This window comes from Cryptomeria japonica, chromosome 9 (genome assembly GCF_030272615.1).
Source record: "Cryptomeria japonica chromosome 9, Sugi_1.0, whole genome shotgun sequence".
Classification (NCBI taxonomy): Eukaryota; Viridiplantae; Streptophyta; class Pinopsida; order Cupressales; family Cupressaceae; genus Cryptomeria; species Cryptomeria japonica.
The window spans coordinates 465,392,133-465,407,523 of record NC_081413.1 but is presented as its reverse complement, the minus strand read 5'-3'; the positions used below and the strand labels follow the sequence as shown (position 1 = coordinate 465,407,523).

General features: G+C 42.6%; 1 protein-coding gene across 2 annotated transcripts in view; it reads right to left on the bottom strand.

Annotated features, from left to right (window-relative positions):
* Positions 1–15,391, bottom strand: part of LOC131072029 (FKBP12-interacting protein of 37 kDa) — a 132,367-nt gene that overhangs the window by 59,569 nt on the left and 57,407 nt on the right. For both annotated transcript variants that reach the window (XM_058008031.2, XM_058008030.2), the window contains one exon: positions 12,375–12,428. In XM_058008031.2, the coding sequence (XP_057864014.2) occupies positions 12,375–12,428 (54 nt within the window). The remainder of the gene's footprint in view (positions 1–12,374; positions 12,429–15,391) is intronic.

Below are 15,391 nucleotides of genomic sequence, written 5' to 3'. Positions count from 1 at the left end.
ACTTCAATTTAGAGGAATTTTGTCAAACAGTTTGCTTGCAAACACTTTTTCTCTAAGTTTCAATCTGCTGCTGTTTAAGATAGTTTTCTCATCTCTGTCTGAACTTCATATAGCATTAAAGAGAATGTAGATACAAATATTTGCAGGCATCTTGAGGAAACACACCAAAGTATTCACAATGACTAAAACCAACTCATAATATTTATATCAAATACTTGGAGCACATTCAGATAATGAACGTTACAAATAAATTCAAGCTTCAGATTGTAATAGCTATGAATAACATAATATAAACCATAAATGGTTACAATTTCCAGTTTGCTCATAAATTATTTAATTGCAGATACACAGAAAATTGTATGAATAAACCACAGCTTCATTTACATCACCAAACAAGAGCCAACATTGAAAAAACCTGATTTATTCCAGGGTATCAAAGTCCAAGGGAAAATGTGTATTTGTTGATGCTTACACCCAGCAATCCCCCACAATTCACATGTCCAACACAGGTGAAATGCAGCTGCAACACAGCCGCAGCTCTTGGCATTCATTCATCTCAGCTCTGGAAACCAGGATAGCCGTCTACACTCTTGGCGTCTTACTGTTTAATACCTCTACCGCACTCTTAAGTTGACACAGCAAACACGTGGTTATATTTCTTGCTCAGCACAGTTAAAAGTCATAACTCTTACAGCCTATATGATTTGCTTAAACCCACGCAGTAATTGGGCTGGCTGTAGCAGCTAGTTCTTCTCACAAACCTGCATTCATGATACAACTGTGAATTCAATGTAAGTTCCTTCAACCTTGGACTGATATAGTGTGATAATGCAGCTGCAACTCCTCTGTATTTTTCAAGTCACTAAATGCTGATAATAAAATCGGTCTTCCAATCATGAACAAGACCTGCGATTAACCCTTGCTGGCTCACTATCAACTGCTAATGGCAATGCCCATATTATCAATCAATATCCAATTTATTTATTAATTTCTCAGGCCCGGTCTTTCACAGGTGTGAGAGATGACACAAAATGAGGGATTTCGTCCTCAAATTGCCAGGAAAATCTCCAGAACTTACTCCAGAAAAAAACACACATTCCAAGCTAGCACAATTTCCAAGATGCCATTAATGCTCTACAAAATCCATTTTATAACTTCACTTGGGCACGTTTTCCAATTCACCACGAATGTGCAACAAAAGAACGTTATAATAAAATAACATTAACTCATTATGTCTCCCATTTAAAGATAACTTTTAATATTTTCTTTTCCAACATTAGTCCCAGCATTATATTTAAATTTAACTTTAGGAGTTTTTAATTAAATTGTCCAATTAATTAATGGTTCATTAAATTTGCAAACCTGATGACAACTATTGATCACCATAAATACTGGCATTATAAAATGCATCAAATATTTCTTGCCACTAAGCCACAACTGACTTACTATAAATAGTAAGTATCTGGAAACCCTGTCAGAACTCCTCCGATTGGCCTGAAACTGAAATCGCCTAGGCCAAATCCCTCACTGATCCCTATAAAGCCCTGTTTAGCCCTCGGGACCAAGGTAAAACAGGCTAACGACACATCATCTGATGTCAGGCTAAAATGGTGACATTACATAGATTATCAATTAAAAATAAATATATTTATATTTAGTGATGTTGTATAGCTAAATGAGCAGGCACACCCTTAAGGCCTCCTGCACCCATACTAGGTACATCTAGGTACGGGTTAGCCTAGGGGCATGCTTGGCTATGCCCAGGGTACCCAAAGGTGTTGAGTGCCAAAAAGTAACAAAAAGGGACATTTTCCCATGCACCCCTTCTATCGTTGGGTTTTTCTCACATCTAACACCTTGTGCAACTTATCATTGCTGCTCATCAAACCCATTAGGGTCTGCACTCCCAAAACCCCACTAGCTATTGGGAGATCTTGCTATATAAGAAATTTGATTACAATGAGGGGTTTTGGGAGTCAAGACCAGAATCACGAACTTGGTTTTGGGAGTCAAGACCAGAATCAAGAACTTGACAACTAAAATTATCACTATTAAATGCCAATTGATAAAGCTAAATATTAAATCAATGATGAAGTATCATATTATCAAATGTATTTATTTATTTTATTTATTTATTTTAATTTTTTTCTATGTTATGTGTGTGTGTGTATATACACACGTACCCAAATGTACCACACCCAAGAGAAAAAAAATTGTCATACAGGCATACCTGTATGGCTGTATCCCATACCCATTCCCGTATCCGTACTCGCAACTTAGTTGTATGGTATACAATTTTTTCATTTATCATTCTTAAATTTTATATTAGTTTTATTCTATAATTTTATTATATAAATATTAACAGTAGCGTCAGTTTGACAAGCTTTATCAAGGTTGGAATGACTGTTTTAGAGGCATTGTACAAGGGAAAAGCTAAGCAATTTCAAGAACAGTATGTAGAGGACTTAAAAAAAGATCAGAACTTGGATTGGCAGGGATTGGATTCAATAAAAATCAGAGACACTGTGAAGGGCGATCGTGGGCAGTCAGAGGAATCTCAGCATATGACAAGATATGTAGTTTAGGGAAGGGTGAGATAAGATTGAGAATGATCTGATACAAGGATAAATATGAGGCATGGTATAACAGAACAGCATTAAGGACAGAAGTCAGAATTGAGTATATTGCAGACACAGAGAATAGTATTCATATTTGGAGCTAACAGTAACTGTGAGGAGGAAAGCCATGAAGGGCAATGCAAAAGACCTATGTGACAACAAGGAGGTTAGGCAATTAATTTTCCTGATAATCGGCAGATGTTTTGCTGTAAGTTCTCATGTGCACAATGGACTGGTATACAAATACATTTTTACTCCACATTGTTGGATTGAAGGAATGGGCTAGGCAGGTAGGCAGTAGGCTGGTTGTTAACTATAACTGGCCTACAGTGTCTAATGTCATTGATAAGATCGAGATGGATACTGTGACAGGCTTCTTGGGAGTAATATTTGACATGGGCAGAAAAGGCAAGAAAGGTAAAATGAGAACAACATGGTCCATTTTCAAGAATTGTGTCAGAAACAACAACTTTGCTCCTAAGATTTGTCTTTTGCAACGAATATGGAAGTATTCACTGATGCTGAGATACAGAGGATCTATGATATTGGGGCAGGAATCTGTTTCTTCCTGCACAATTTCACCTAAATGTGATATGCTTTTCCAGTTTTAATAAAGGGAGCTACCCCCATACTGGTAGTACTTACCTATCAAAAAAAATGTATACATATACTAAATTAAAATATTAAAAATTGAGAAATAGTCCATAAATTTTACCAAATTAAATAAGAATTTCAAGAAGAAAATTTGGGGCATGATATGCTCGATTTGGCATTAAAATCTGAGGTGCACACCCTGATACTCGGCCTTGGTAAATCGCAAGGATCTCCTGCAGGTGATTCTAGTCATTTATGGAGAAGGGTTTCGTGTATCGCAGGATTTAGAAGATGCATTAAAATATTCATCAACACTAAAGTTACAAATTAAAATCATCACCCAAAAAACCTGAACCCTACTTGAATCTCAAGCAATTCCAAATGGTACCCGATTCAGGTACAACTCATACCTGGGAACGAGGTTATATTCCGATGATTCGGTAACATATTTTGCATGTTGAGTGGTGACTAAAAGAAGAGAGAAAAGTGGTAAATGAAAAGAAGAAAGCAAGAATGATGAAGATGTTGAGACATGGACCAGCTAGGACTCGAACCTAGGACCTTCCATACGCTGCTTGTTGCCGGGAATAATCATTATGTTATGTTGTTGTCAGTAATAATGGGTTACGGCAGTCAGTTAGTCGTCCCGAAGGGCAGTTGGACGCGACGGTTGGTCGCACCCCTTCGGGTATTATATATTGTATACCTTTCCTTCTTAGTAGCATCATGATAGTCGTATCTGGTGTGATGTTGTAAGCACTTGATGTATATGGACTGTTGAATTAATACAGAAACTGGTTCTTTAATATATTTCCATTATGTTATGTGCATTTACTTTCTGCGTTTAATCCTTTACCTGTATGTGGCAAACATCTGGCGCCGTTGCCTAGACATACTCGGGAAAGGAAGGAGCGGATGGCGTACGGACACAATGGGCCTAAACGTCGATGAGATTAACCCAGAGGCCGACGACGCACAAACAGAACTCTACGACGGAGAGGACACTGCAACAAGGGAATTCTCAATCCTGCTTCAAGCGGTCATCGAGACCTACGTCCGAAGAGAGGCCACGGAGGCTGAAGTCCCAACAAGTGTCGTGTGGACCGCACTGGAAGTTAGCCCCGCAGCGAATCGGTTGATGAACCACCTCCCCGGGTTGCTTGCACAGGCATCACTGGCACAGCGAACCCGCCTGGAGGAGATTGCCCGTGAGGAGCAACGCCAACAGGTCCTCTGACAGTACGAAGAAAACAATCGTCGTTGGGACGCAGAGCATGATGGCAAGAGGCGAAGGGGAAATTGAACCTTGTAATAATCCCGACACAATGTTGACGTAAATTGTGGCCGAAAGGGAAAATAATAAAAGTTTTTTTTTGTGTACATGGTGTGTGCTTGCTATGTACGGAAATAATTTATGCCCAATATACTAAATAAGGACAAAAATAAAAAGATACAAAGTGACGAATGGGAAGTGGCACAAAGAGCGTTGAATCTCAGACAGCAAATAGAAGGAAGGCATAGGCTAAGGCAACTTGCCGAGGGACGACCGACCGAGGGGTTGCTCGAAGTGAACCCAGGAAGTGTCACGGAGGTTGTGGAGGCATAGATAGACAGAGAGAATTACACTCTCTACACTGTCGTAGGGTTGCCCGAAGGGAACCTAGGAGTCACGGAGGGTGCCGAAGGAGAACTCTACAGTTCGCCAGAATACCACCGTAGGGTAAGAAGTCGAGAAGAGTTGGTGGAACAAACAAGGCAAAGTCTAAACCCGATCGACGCTACCAGAGACCTACTAAAGAACTTGTCCATTTCGGAGGACAACCTAAGGGAGACGACTAAAGGTGACGGTACGGCCGACGGTGCCGGGGGAGCACAAGGGTACTGTAAGGGAGGCAATTTGTTCGATTCGAGGTCAGCAACCTTCTCCGGAGGACCCACGAGTGGAGGGTCAGGTGCAGGAGGCGGAGGCGGAGGATCACCAGGTACAAGCACACAAGGCACCGGAGGAGCGAGACCCAACGGTGGGATGGCAAGTAAACAGAAGCTGCCAAAGTTCAATGGCGATGGGAAGGAAGATCTCGTCCGCCATTGCCGCACTTGCGAAACTATATGGTCAACGAACGGTGTTACCGACCAGGACGAATGGGTAACACAATTTCCAGCAACCTTAAGGGGAGTGGCCATCGACTGGTACTCCGATACAGATAAGGCCAAAGTCAGCACATGGCCCAACCTAAAGGAGGAGTTCGAGATAGAGTTCCGCCTCCTCAGAGACGACAATGAAATAGTAGCCGAAATCTATGGCACAAAGCAGAACAAGAACGAGACAGTCCAAGCCTATAGTTGACGGCTCAAGGAACTGTTGGGGAAAATGGAGAGTCAACCAGTGGATGGGTTGAAAAAGAGATGGTTCGTGGAGGGACTGAAACACTTCCTCTGGAAGAAGATGAAAATTGTTCCACCAACCTCCTAGGAAGATGCATATAATAGAGCGATAGATCTCGAGAGCGAGACCAAGACATCCAGGAAGAAAAAGAAGAAGGATAGCTCGTCCGAGGATGATGACTCTTCCGAGGGAAGCAGCAGCGATGGCGAGTCTGGCAAAAAGGTGCAAGCGCTCCAGAAAGACATGGAGCGAATGAGGAGAGAATTTAAAGCAATGAGAAGCACGAGTCGGACCGAAGGGGATGTATGGTGCACGGAGTCCAAAGAAGGACATACGAAGGGTACTTGTCCGAAGAAGGCGTTTTGCGAGATTTGCCAAGTGATGGAACACTCCATCAAGGAGTGCCCATACAACATGAAAACACAAAACCAACAAGTATTGCTTACGCAGGAACAACCAACTACATCGGGTGGTACTAGCAGCTCCTAGGCGAACAACAATGCAACATCGGGAGGCTACCGAGATAACCGGTGGGGAGGACGAAACAACAATAACAATACAAGGAGCCGGATCCAATACGACTCCAAAGGCCGACCGATGATACAATGCAAAGTGTGCAGCCAGTGGGGGCACTTCGCCCGAGACTACACGAAGGGAGAGGCCACACAATATTTGTGCAAATGGTGTGGACCGGGAGACCACGAAGACGCCTTCTGCCCGAAGTCCGACGTCAACTTGCTCAATATCGAGGAAACCAAAGAAGAGGAAGTGTTAGCCGTAACCCGTGCCCAAGCCAAACAAGCAACGTGCCCAGACTCGGAGACGGAGAAGCGAAGGGTACGGGAAGCATGGGAACAAAATTGAGAAAGAGATACGAGAAAGGGTGAAGGCGAAGGGTACGGTGGGTACTTCGAGCCGACCGGAGGCGGAGGAGGCTATACTAAATCAAATTTTAAAACTGGAGGTGCCTATGAAGGTACACGACCTCCTCCAGACGATGCCTCAATTACGAATGGCGTTGCTGAATAATCTCTCCCAACCACGCACCAATACCAACCACCGCACGGATGTTCCTGGGGGGTCTGCAATAGACCCCATGCTGCTGGTAGTTAACACTAGAAGGAACTAGGCTATTGTGGAGATGGGTATCCTTGGCACCATTCTAACCGATACCATCGTCAATGGTGGATCGGGAGTGAACGTTCTTCCAAAAGAAACCTAGCGGAAGTTGGGGAAGTCGACGCTATGGCCACCTACATTCAATCTGCTGGGAGCAGATCAGCATGGAATCAAACCCATCGGGACACTGATGGGCCAGCAAGTTACCATCGAGGTGCAACCCTTCATACTGGACTTCATGGTAATCCCACTAAAGAAAAAAGGGTATGATGCGATCTTAGGGAGAGGGTGGTTGGTGGCAGCCAAGGCCACCCACAACTGGAAGAAGAACACTCTGTCTATGGATAATGGAGGAAGGAAGTTTATCATAAACCTTGGGACACAGTTGGTTAGTGAGGAACTGGCATCATCTTCGGAATCGGAGGGTGAAGGAGAAGGCGACCTGAGGGACAAAGGACGGGGCTGCAGGGAGCCCAATGACGAAGGGATTCTCAAACTAGGAGAGTGCTCCGAGGATGAGACAGGGTCATTGAATGGGCTCTTCCACTAGCAGATGGAGGATTACAAAATGTTCCAGAGCTACAGGCTCGAAGTAGAGGAACCAGAGCAAGTAACAGAGGAGGTGTACCTGTCGGAATACAAAGAATATTGGAAGGGAGACGCCTGTGTGAGTGACACCACCGCACACCAGTTCCCGAAGGAAGAACCCATCAAGCATCAAGAGGTAAAATTGAAGGAGACAAACCTCGGTGACGTAGATAATCCCAAGATCATTCGTGTCGACAACGATTGGAACCCTGTGTGGAAGGCCGCAACCTTCAAAATCTTTATTCTTCCTCTTCTTCTTATGTACGGGAAGGAGACCGTGGTCTCTGTAGAATTTATGGTTCCAGGTCTTCGGATGGCCATTGAAAATAGACCTACCATCAACGGGTCCAAATTGAAACCCTACCACGAGAAGTGCGTAGAGGACCCGAGAGTCCAGAGGGGGACCCGAGAGTCCGGAAGGGGACCCGAGAGGCCGGGCAGGCGACTCGAGAGGCACAGGACCAAAGCGGGAGACTCGAGAGGCGAGGCAAACCGAGAAGAATAAAGGGCGATCCAAGAGGCACGAGACCCGAGCCGAAGACTCTCTGGGCAATTAGATTAGGTTCTTAAAAATGAAAATTTAAAAAAAAATTTGAAAAAAAAAAAATCGGTGGCCACGGTGGGACCACCGTCGGGGTCCCTGTATAGTGGAACCACCGTCGGTGACCACCGTGCCGTCGAGGGGCCACCGCCGGTGACCACCGTGCCGTCGAGGGGCCACCGCCGGTGACCACCGTGCCGTGGAACCACCGTCGGGGATACCGTACGGTGGAACCACCGTCGGGGGCACCGTACAGTGGAACCACCGTGCAATGGAGCCACCGCCGGTGACCACCGTGCGGTGGTTGTCCACCGCGGAGGATGCCCGACAAAACTACGCCCAACCGAAAAGAGGTGACCACCGTGCGGTGGTTGTCCACCGCGGAGGATGCCCGACAAAACCACGCCCAACCGAAAAGAGGTGACCACCGTGCTGCCCGACAAAAACCACGCCCAGCAAAAAGGGAAAAAAAATGCCCACGCCCAGCCAAAGACACAATCGTGAGGGAAAAAGAAATTGCAGCAGAAGGGAGTAAAGGAAACCCGACGCCATAGGGAAGAAGAAGATTTTGCCGTAGGAAAAGCACCAAAGAGAGATACGAAGTCGCCGAGGGATAGTAATTAACAAAGGAGCAAATAAAAATGCCAACCGAAGGGGGTCTTGGAAGCCAAAGGGGTATATTACCGAAGGGTGTTGGATAGAGGTGGACTCCACAGAAAGATTTCAATTGCCATCGGCTGAGAGATGTCGTATGTAATTCGAAGGGAAACAATTTAGCGCTGAAGGAAGAAATTGCGAATCGAAATATTTTTTTGAAAGTGGTGGTGGGACCACCGTACGGTGGAACCACCATGGTGGGACCACCATGCAGTGGAACTCCCGTACGGTGGACCACTGTCGACGGAGGTCACCGGCCTCTAAGGGCGGAACTCGACGGGTATTCATCCACCATATGACCGAACAACATCCACCGTGCAACCTTCCCAGCCACCGTACGGGAGACCAATCACCGTACGACACCAAGTCTTCGGGTAACCCCAATCGTCATACGGCTCCGCCACCGTACGGCAGATAACCTCTGTACGGGCTCGAGACATTACAGTCCATAGGCCTGAAGGAGCACGGCGACGGCGGCGGCGGTTTAAAAGAGGGTGAAAGGAAAAATACCACGGCACGACAAGGATAAACGATGGTGATGGCACATGAAAAAAAAACGACGACCACATCGAAAAATCATTTGATGGAGTCTGGAGCCTGGACACTGAAAAAAATTAGAGTGGAGAAGGTTTTTGGCATCTTAAAATATCACAAAAAATGATGTGCGCCATGGACTTCCGTGTGGTTCTGAAGGTGGTAAATCGGTGTTGACGATGGGGGCGCTGCCCCAGACCCCCAATTTATTTTTGAGCTACAATACACTTTTGAGTTGGGCGAAGACATCAGAGAAGTCACGGTAAGTGTTGGGGTTGTTCCGTACTGTGAGAAAGAAGCCTGAAGCTAAACATTGGCGGGGAAGCCATAAGCCGTAGAGGGAGACGGATTTGGAGGTTGCGAACAAACAGAGTTTGAAGGAGGGCATTACAAGAACGCGAAGTCGTACGGCACCAGGGAGTTATTCAGTTCAGTTAGCAACCTTTGGGGAGTGTGATGGAGGATTTGAGGCGTCTCCTAGCCTTTGTGCCAGAGGGTTGTGGCCACTTCCAGGCATGAATGGTACGCTTTGAGGAACTCGGAGTATGTCTCGGCTGGACGTGAGGTTGCCTTGGTGGATACATAGAGGGCTCAGGAGGAGCTGACCACCAGGTTGGAGGCAGTAGTGGCGTGAGACTTAGCTCAGCGTACCCAGGAGTTGGATGTCGAGAGGGCAGCGCAGGTGTCTATCGAGGACAAATTGGCTAGGGAGACGATATCATTTGAGTAGCAGTTGGTGGAGGCTGAGACTGAAAAGCGTGTTTTGCAGACAAGTTTGGTTTAGGCACAGGAGGACTGTGATGTCAAGAAAAAAAAAAGATGGTAGCAGAAAAGGTTTTTCAGGCAAGGACGCAGCAGGTGTATGAGTTCCAGGCTTGACTGGCGTCAGCAGTTCCTGCAGTTCTATACCTTGATTCTGTTTAATGTATGAACATCATCTCTATTTTGTATTAAGTCGTCCGAAGACGACTTCTTTTCTTGGGGGGGATGATGTTGCCAAGAATAATCATTATGTTATGTTGTCGTCGGTAATAATGGGTTATGGCAGTCAGTTAGTCGTCCCGAAGGGCAGTTGGACGCGACGGTTGGTCGCACCCCTTCGGGTATTATATATTCTATACTTGTCCTTCTTAGTAGCATCATGATAGTCGTATTTGGTGTGATGTTGTAAGCACTTGATGTATATGGACTGTTGAATCAATACAGAAACTGGTTCTTTAATATATTTTTGTTATGTTCTGTGCATTTACTTTCTGCGTTTAATCGTTTACCCATATGTGGCAAACACTGTTGGAGTGCTCTACCACTAGTGCTCTAGCACTGAGCTACTGGCCCCTCTTGGACCAATCCATCGTCGGTCCGGATGTGGCTTATTTCCAAGAGGGGCCAATAGCTCAATGGTAGAGCACTCCAGTAGCGTATGGAAGGTCCTAGGTTCAAGTCCTAGTTGGTCCATGTCTCAACATGGTATCAAAGCCAGGTCCAGGCTAGGAGCCCCAAGCACACGAGATGTGTGGCTTAAGGGGGGTGTTGGTGTTGGAAATAAGCCACACCCGGACCGACAATGGACTGGTCCAAGAGGGGCCAATAGCTCAGTGGTAGAGCACTCCAGCAGCATATGGAAGGTCCTAGATTTGAGTCCTAGCTGGTCCATGTCTCAACATGGTATCAGAGCCAGGTCCAGGCTAGGAGCCCCAAGCACACGAGAGGTGTGGCTTAAGGGGGGGTGTTGGTGTTGGAAATAAGCCACACCCGGACCGACGATGGACTGGTCCAAGAGGGGCCAGTAGCTCAGTGATAGAGCACTCCAGCAGCATATGGAAGGTCCTAGGTTCGAGTCCTAGCTGGTCCATGTCTCAACAGAAGATTCACTAGAATATGAAATATCAAGAAAATGTCTCTAATGATGTTCCGATACAGCTAGTAATAATGAACAAGTTAATGATCCTCCCGTTGAAGAACAACATTATCCAGTCACTCAGTGGGTGTGGAAAGTGTGCAGGAAGCTATCCCTGATGTTATTACAGATTTCTCTTCTAGCTTGGAATGGCTGGTGCTAGCTGCCTGTTTTAACTACTTCATGGTAGAAACTAACATTTGTTAAGTTTTTGGCTCAAAGAGGAGGTTTACCTAGTTTTATGGTCTATTTAAAACTAAGTTGCCGGTTCGGGTTCAAAGAACCGGTACGCCGGTATGGCAAAATTTTGAAAAGGGGTTTGGGTTCGTTAGTACAGCCTATAAGCATGAATTAAGATTAGCATGTCACATAGCATCATATAATATTATAAACAACAAAAACAACATAAACTTGTAATCATAGCATCATGATCATACCATAACAGCGTCATATACATCAAGTTTAATATCAAAATGACAAAATATTCAAGTATCATTGTTTCAACTTTCGACAATTTAAAGTTTAATCATCAAATGGATTCTCTAATCCATCATCCTCATTCTCGCCCTCCTCCTCATCCTCCTCATCATTGACGTTCACATTAGATGAACCAATGCCAATGCCACTTACACTTGCACTTGCACTATAAGTTTGCTCGCTATCCAAGTCATCAAATGCAACAAGCTGAGAAGTGAAAGCATCCAAATCAGTATGCTTTGGCTCTACATCCCACATCTTTGTTTCCCCTTGCTTGCATGAAATGAGCCAAGTTAATGTTTTAAAACTCACTTTTAGGGTTATATTTTAATTTTTGAAGTGGTGGATTTCAAAAAAAAAAATTAAATTTTGCAATAAAAACACCATTTTTGGGCCATCAGACCCCCAGGTTCGACCTGGGTCCTCCTGGATTCGACCTCGTCCAAACCAGGCCTGTGAATCACAGACCCTGCCCAGACCACAGGCGGACCAGACTGGACCAGTACCAGGGGTCTAGGGGGGCGAACCCTACAACTTAGATTTAAAATTAAGTTTTGAATGGAATAAACAATTTTAAAAAGTAAACTGTTATATATATTTTTGTAGCTGCGTAACGACTTACCTGTAGATGATAAGTAAATATTTCCAGGACTGCACAATAACTGGATGACTATCATCTTTTGTTGGTTATTAGTCTCAGTCCAAATCTGTATGTTTATATGGCCTTCCAGGCTTCTATATTGTAAATCGCTTAAGTATTTTGACGCATAAAAAAATAGTGATGATTATTCTCTTCCTAACCATTCACAAAAAAAAGGGAAGGTAGAAACCAAATATTTAACATGTCCAAGAGATGAAGACCATCAAAAAGAATAATAATCAGAAATTGAATGCAAGAAACAAATTCTCTATCCAAGAATATTTAAAAGTATTAAATCAAGTTCAAGATGTGCATGTTTCTACCTTTAAACGAGTGAACTCTTCATGTATGGCTGGATCAAGTAGTAACCTACGTGCCTGTAGAAGTAAAAGAAGCATGAATAAAACTGATCAATTTATCAAATGAGATTTGTTGAAATTTGATATGCCAAATTGAAAAATTCCACAACTATAAAATTTCTTAGCAGTCAGCGTTCAAAGGTCAGACCAAAAAAAAATGTTCAAAGACTTCATAGATACAAAGATTGAATATGCCACCAAACAACAGTATCTTAGTAAGTAAACGTAGAGAAATTAAAATCATGCCCTAGGATGGGAAAATAAGCAAGGACAAGAATACTAATTTAAAGCCAATCACTGTTCAAATTCCAAGAAATTTTCTTTTATTTAAGAAAGTAGGGGATACAAAAGTTCAAATGCACGAAATGTAAGGTTGTATGGCCTTGAAGCTGTGATGGAAACACAAAATACTAGTGTCAGAGGGGTATGGCTGGCATGTATGTGTGTACACAGGGGCCTCTGTATTTAAGAAAGCAAAGCACATCAAATTTCAAATGCACTCAATGTAAGGTTGCATGGTTTTGAAGCTATGATGGAGACACAAAATTCTAGTGTCACTCTACAGGGGTATGGCTCACGCACATCTGTGTATATAAAGCAAAATGAAAAGAACAGAAAACACTAAATTTATTATATAACTTTTGGGAGGGGACATACACTACTTCATAAATAAAAGTTACACCAAGCATAATGCAACAAGAAGAAGTGTCTTTGTTTTAATGTTGAGTCGCATTGATCTAATTTGTTCATTTATGGATATTAACAAAGTTTCTTTCTTTTCTTTTTACCATCTTAGAGTCAATATCCTTTATAAAAGCCTATATTCAAGACATGAGGATCAGATTTTTTCATAGGCCATAACTTTACTCCTTGTGATAGTACAGCTCCTAGTGTAGCCACTACCAATTGTGTGAACGGAAAAAGCTTTAGGAGCTTTATTAACACTCTAGAGTGTCAAAAAATGTCTATTTTTCCAGGAAAGGTCATTTGACTGATCTTACCAGTTTGCAAGGTTCTTTTATCAAACAAAGATCTTTTATAAAATATCATTAAGGATTTAAAGACATTTTAATGCAAATTGGTGTTTTCTAATCTCAAATAACTTGATCATTTTAGTATTAACTACTATCCAGTATACCCCTGTTTGATGCTATTTGTTCAAGGCATCCCACTTCAAACACACTTAACATAAAACTTAGGTTTCCTTAACTGATAATATCCTATTTCAAGGTGCTTCAAGTGTTGATGGTCCTCCAGGCTGCCATAAAGAGAAAAAAAAAATTGTGTATGGTCAATATGTGTTTTTTATTATTCATAAAAAAGTAGCTCAAGAATTATCAAGTCCAGAATGCAATAATAAGCATTCATACTCATAGCATTTATTTGTTGCTATGAAGATTGACTCAGCCGAGAATTCTTCATTAATTTGAACTCGGTTGTATCTTCCTGTAAGATATGGTTTAGAGAAGATAGTGATTCCCTTAAGGGCATTGAAGGAAATACTTAACTTATTCAACCCACCAAAAATTAAAGGCTTCACTAGCTGCTCCTTCACAACAGTCTTCTCATGTCCAATAACTATCGGTGGAAGGGATGGATAGGCCTATCCCAATAACCACATTGTTTGCAAGGAAGAGAAACTACGCCTCACATGATGGACTGAAATGACAGACTCCTTTGGATGCACTCACCTCCACATGTACTTTTTCAAATAATCACAGTTCAAATGGAAGTTTCCAAAACAATATGTGCCTTTTTAAACCTTTTATTGTCTCCCCACAAGTACGAGGTGTCTAGCAAGTACTGTCCAAACAATTATTCAGTAGCCATTCTACAAGAACCCCTCACATCTGTTCATAAGAAACTCAATTTGGAGGCCCTTGGAACCCATCTCAATCCACTCCACTAGAAGAGCTCAAAGAAGAAAAAACTATGCCCAAAAGCCTATTCAACAAAACCATCCTTAGCAGACATTTCAAATACATATGCATATACTGGAGGGGAGTCACAACATTCAGAATCAGAAAATTTGGAGAACAGAGAACCCTTGCACCTCTCAGAGAACAAGACAGACTTGTTAATGAAACATTTGACTCCAAATTCTGAACTTATGGATTAACAAATTGACATCCACAGTACCAGTATAGATAAGATTTCATCTTTTATGGAATACATTAAAATGGAAAGAATGTGTTTGAACAAGACAATTTGGACAAGCAATTTTATACAGTGCATTCCAAGTTGATTTAATTAATAAATATATAATCACTTTACTTTTTACCATTAGCTAAGTCACCACAAAACAAAAATGGGTACAGTTCAGATAGGAATACTGATATTTGGGGGAAAATATAAAAAATAATAAATATAAACTAAATTATATACTAAATTATTATATCACACATAATCAGGCATAAAATAAACAAAATTCACATATATAATAATTTCACATGTTTACAAATAATGATTTACATCATGTCTTTTGGACAAAGGAACTGCATACAAAGTCTCTTGGCAACAGCAGCAGTAGCTCCTTGAGGTAGTCGTAGAAAAATTTCATCCATAGGAAGTGTATAGGATGAAAGAAAAAAAATTTGGTCATATTTGTTTCAGGGTCAAAAGTGTGAGAGAATGTTTTGGTCATGTTTGTTTCAGGGTCAAAAGAGTGAAAGGGAGGTTCAGGGGTATTAGGTTGGCAAATATTAGGGAAGGTTAGAAGCAGGGGATGGTGATAGATGTGGGTTAAGCTCAATACATCAACTTTTCTCTCACTAACATTGTGTCATGACTTCTCCATGGAAAAAGAACTGGAAACACCAACAAGATTTCTTGGCCTTTTCAGTAAGGGCCTGGAATATCTGGCAAATCTGAAATGAGCCCAGGCCAAAATAGGGAGTGATGATCTCATTTTCTACATCACAATTATTTTGAGTGTTTTGTCTCAAAAATAGCTTTTCCACATCATTGAACAAGATGCAGGA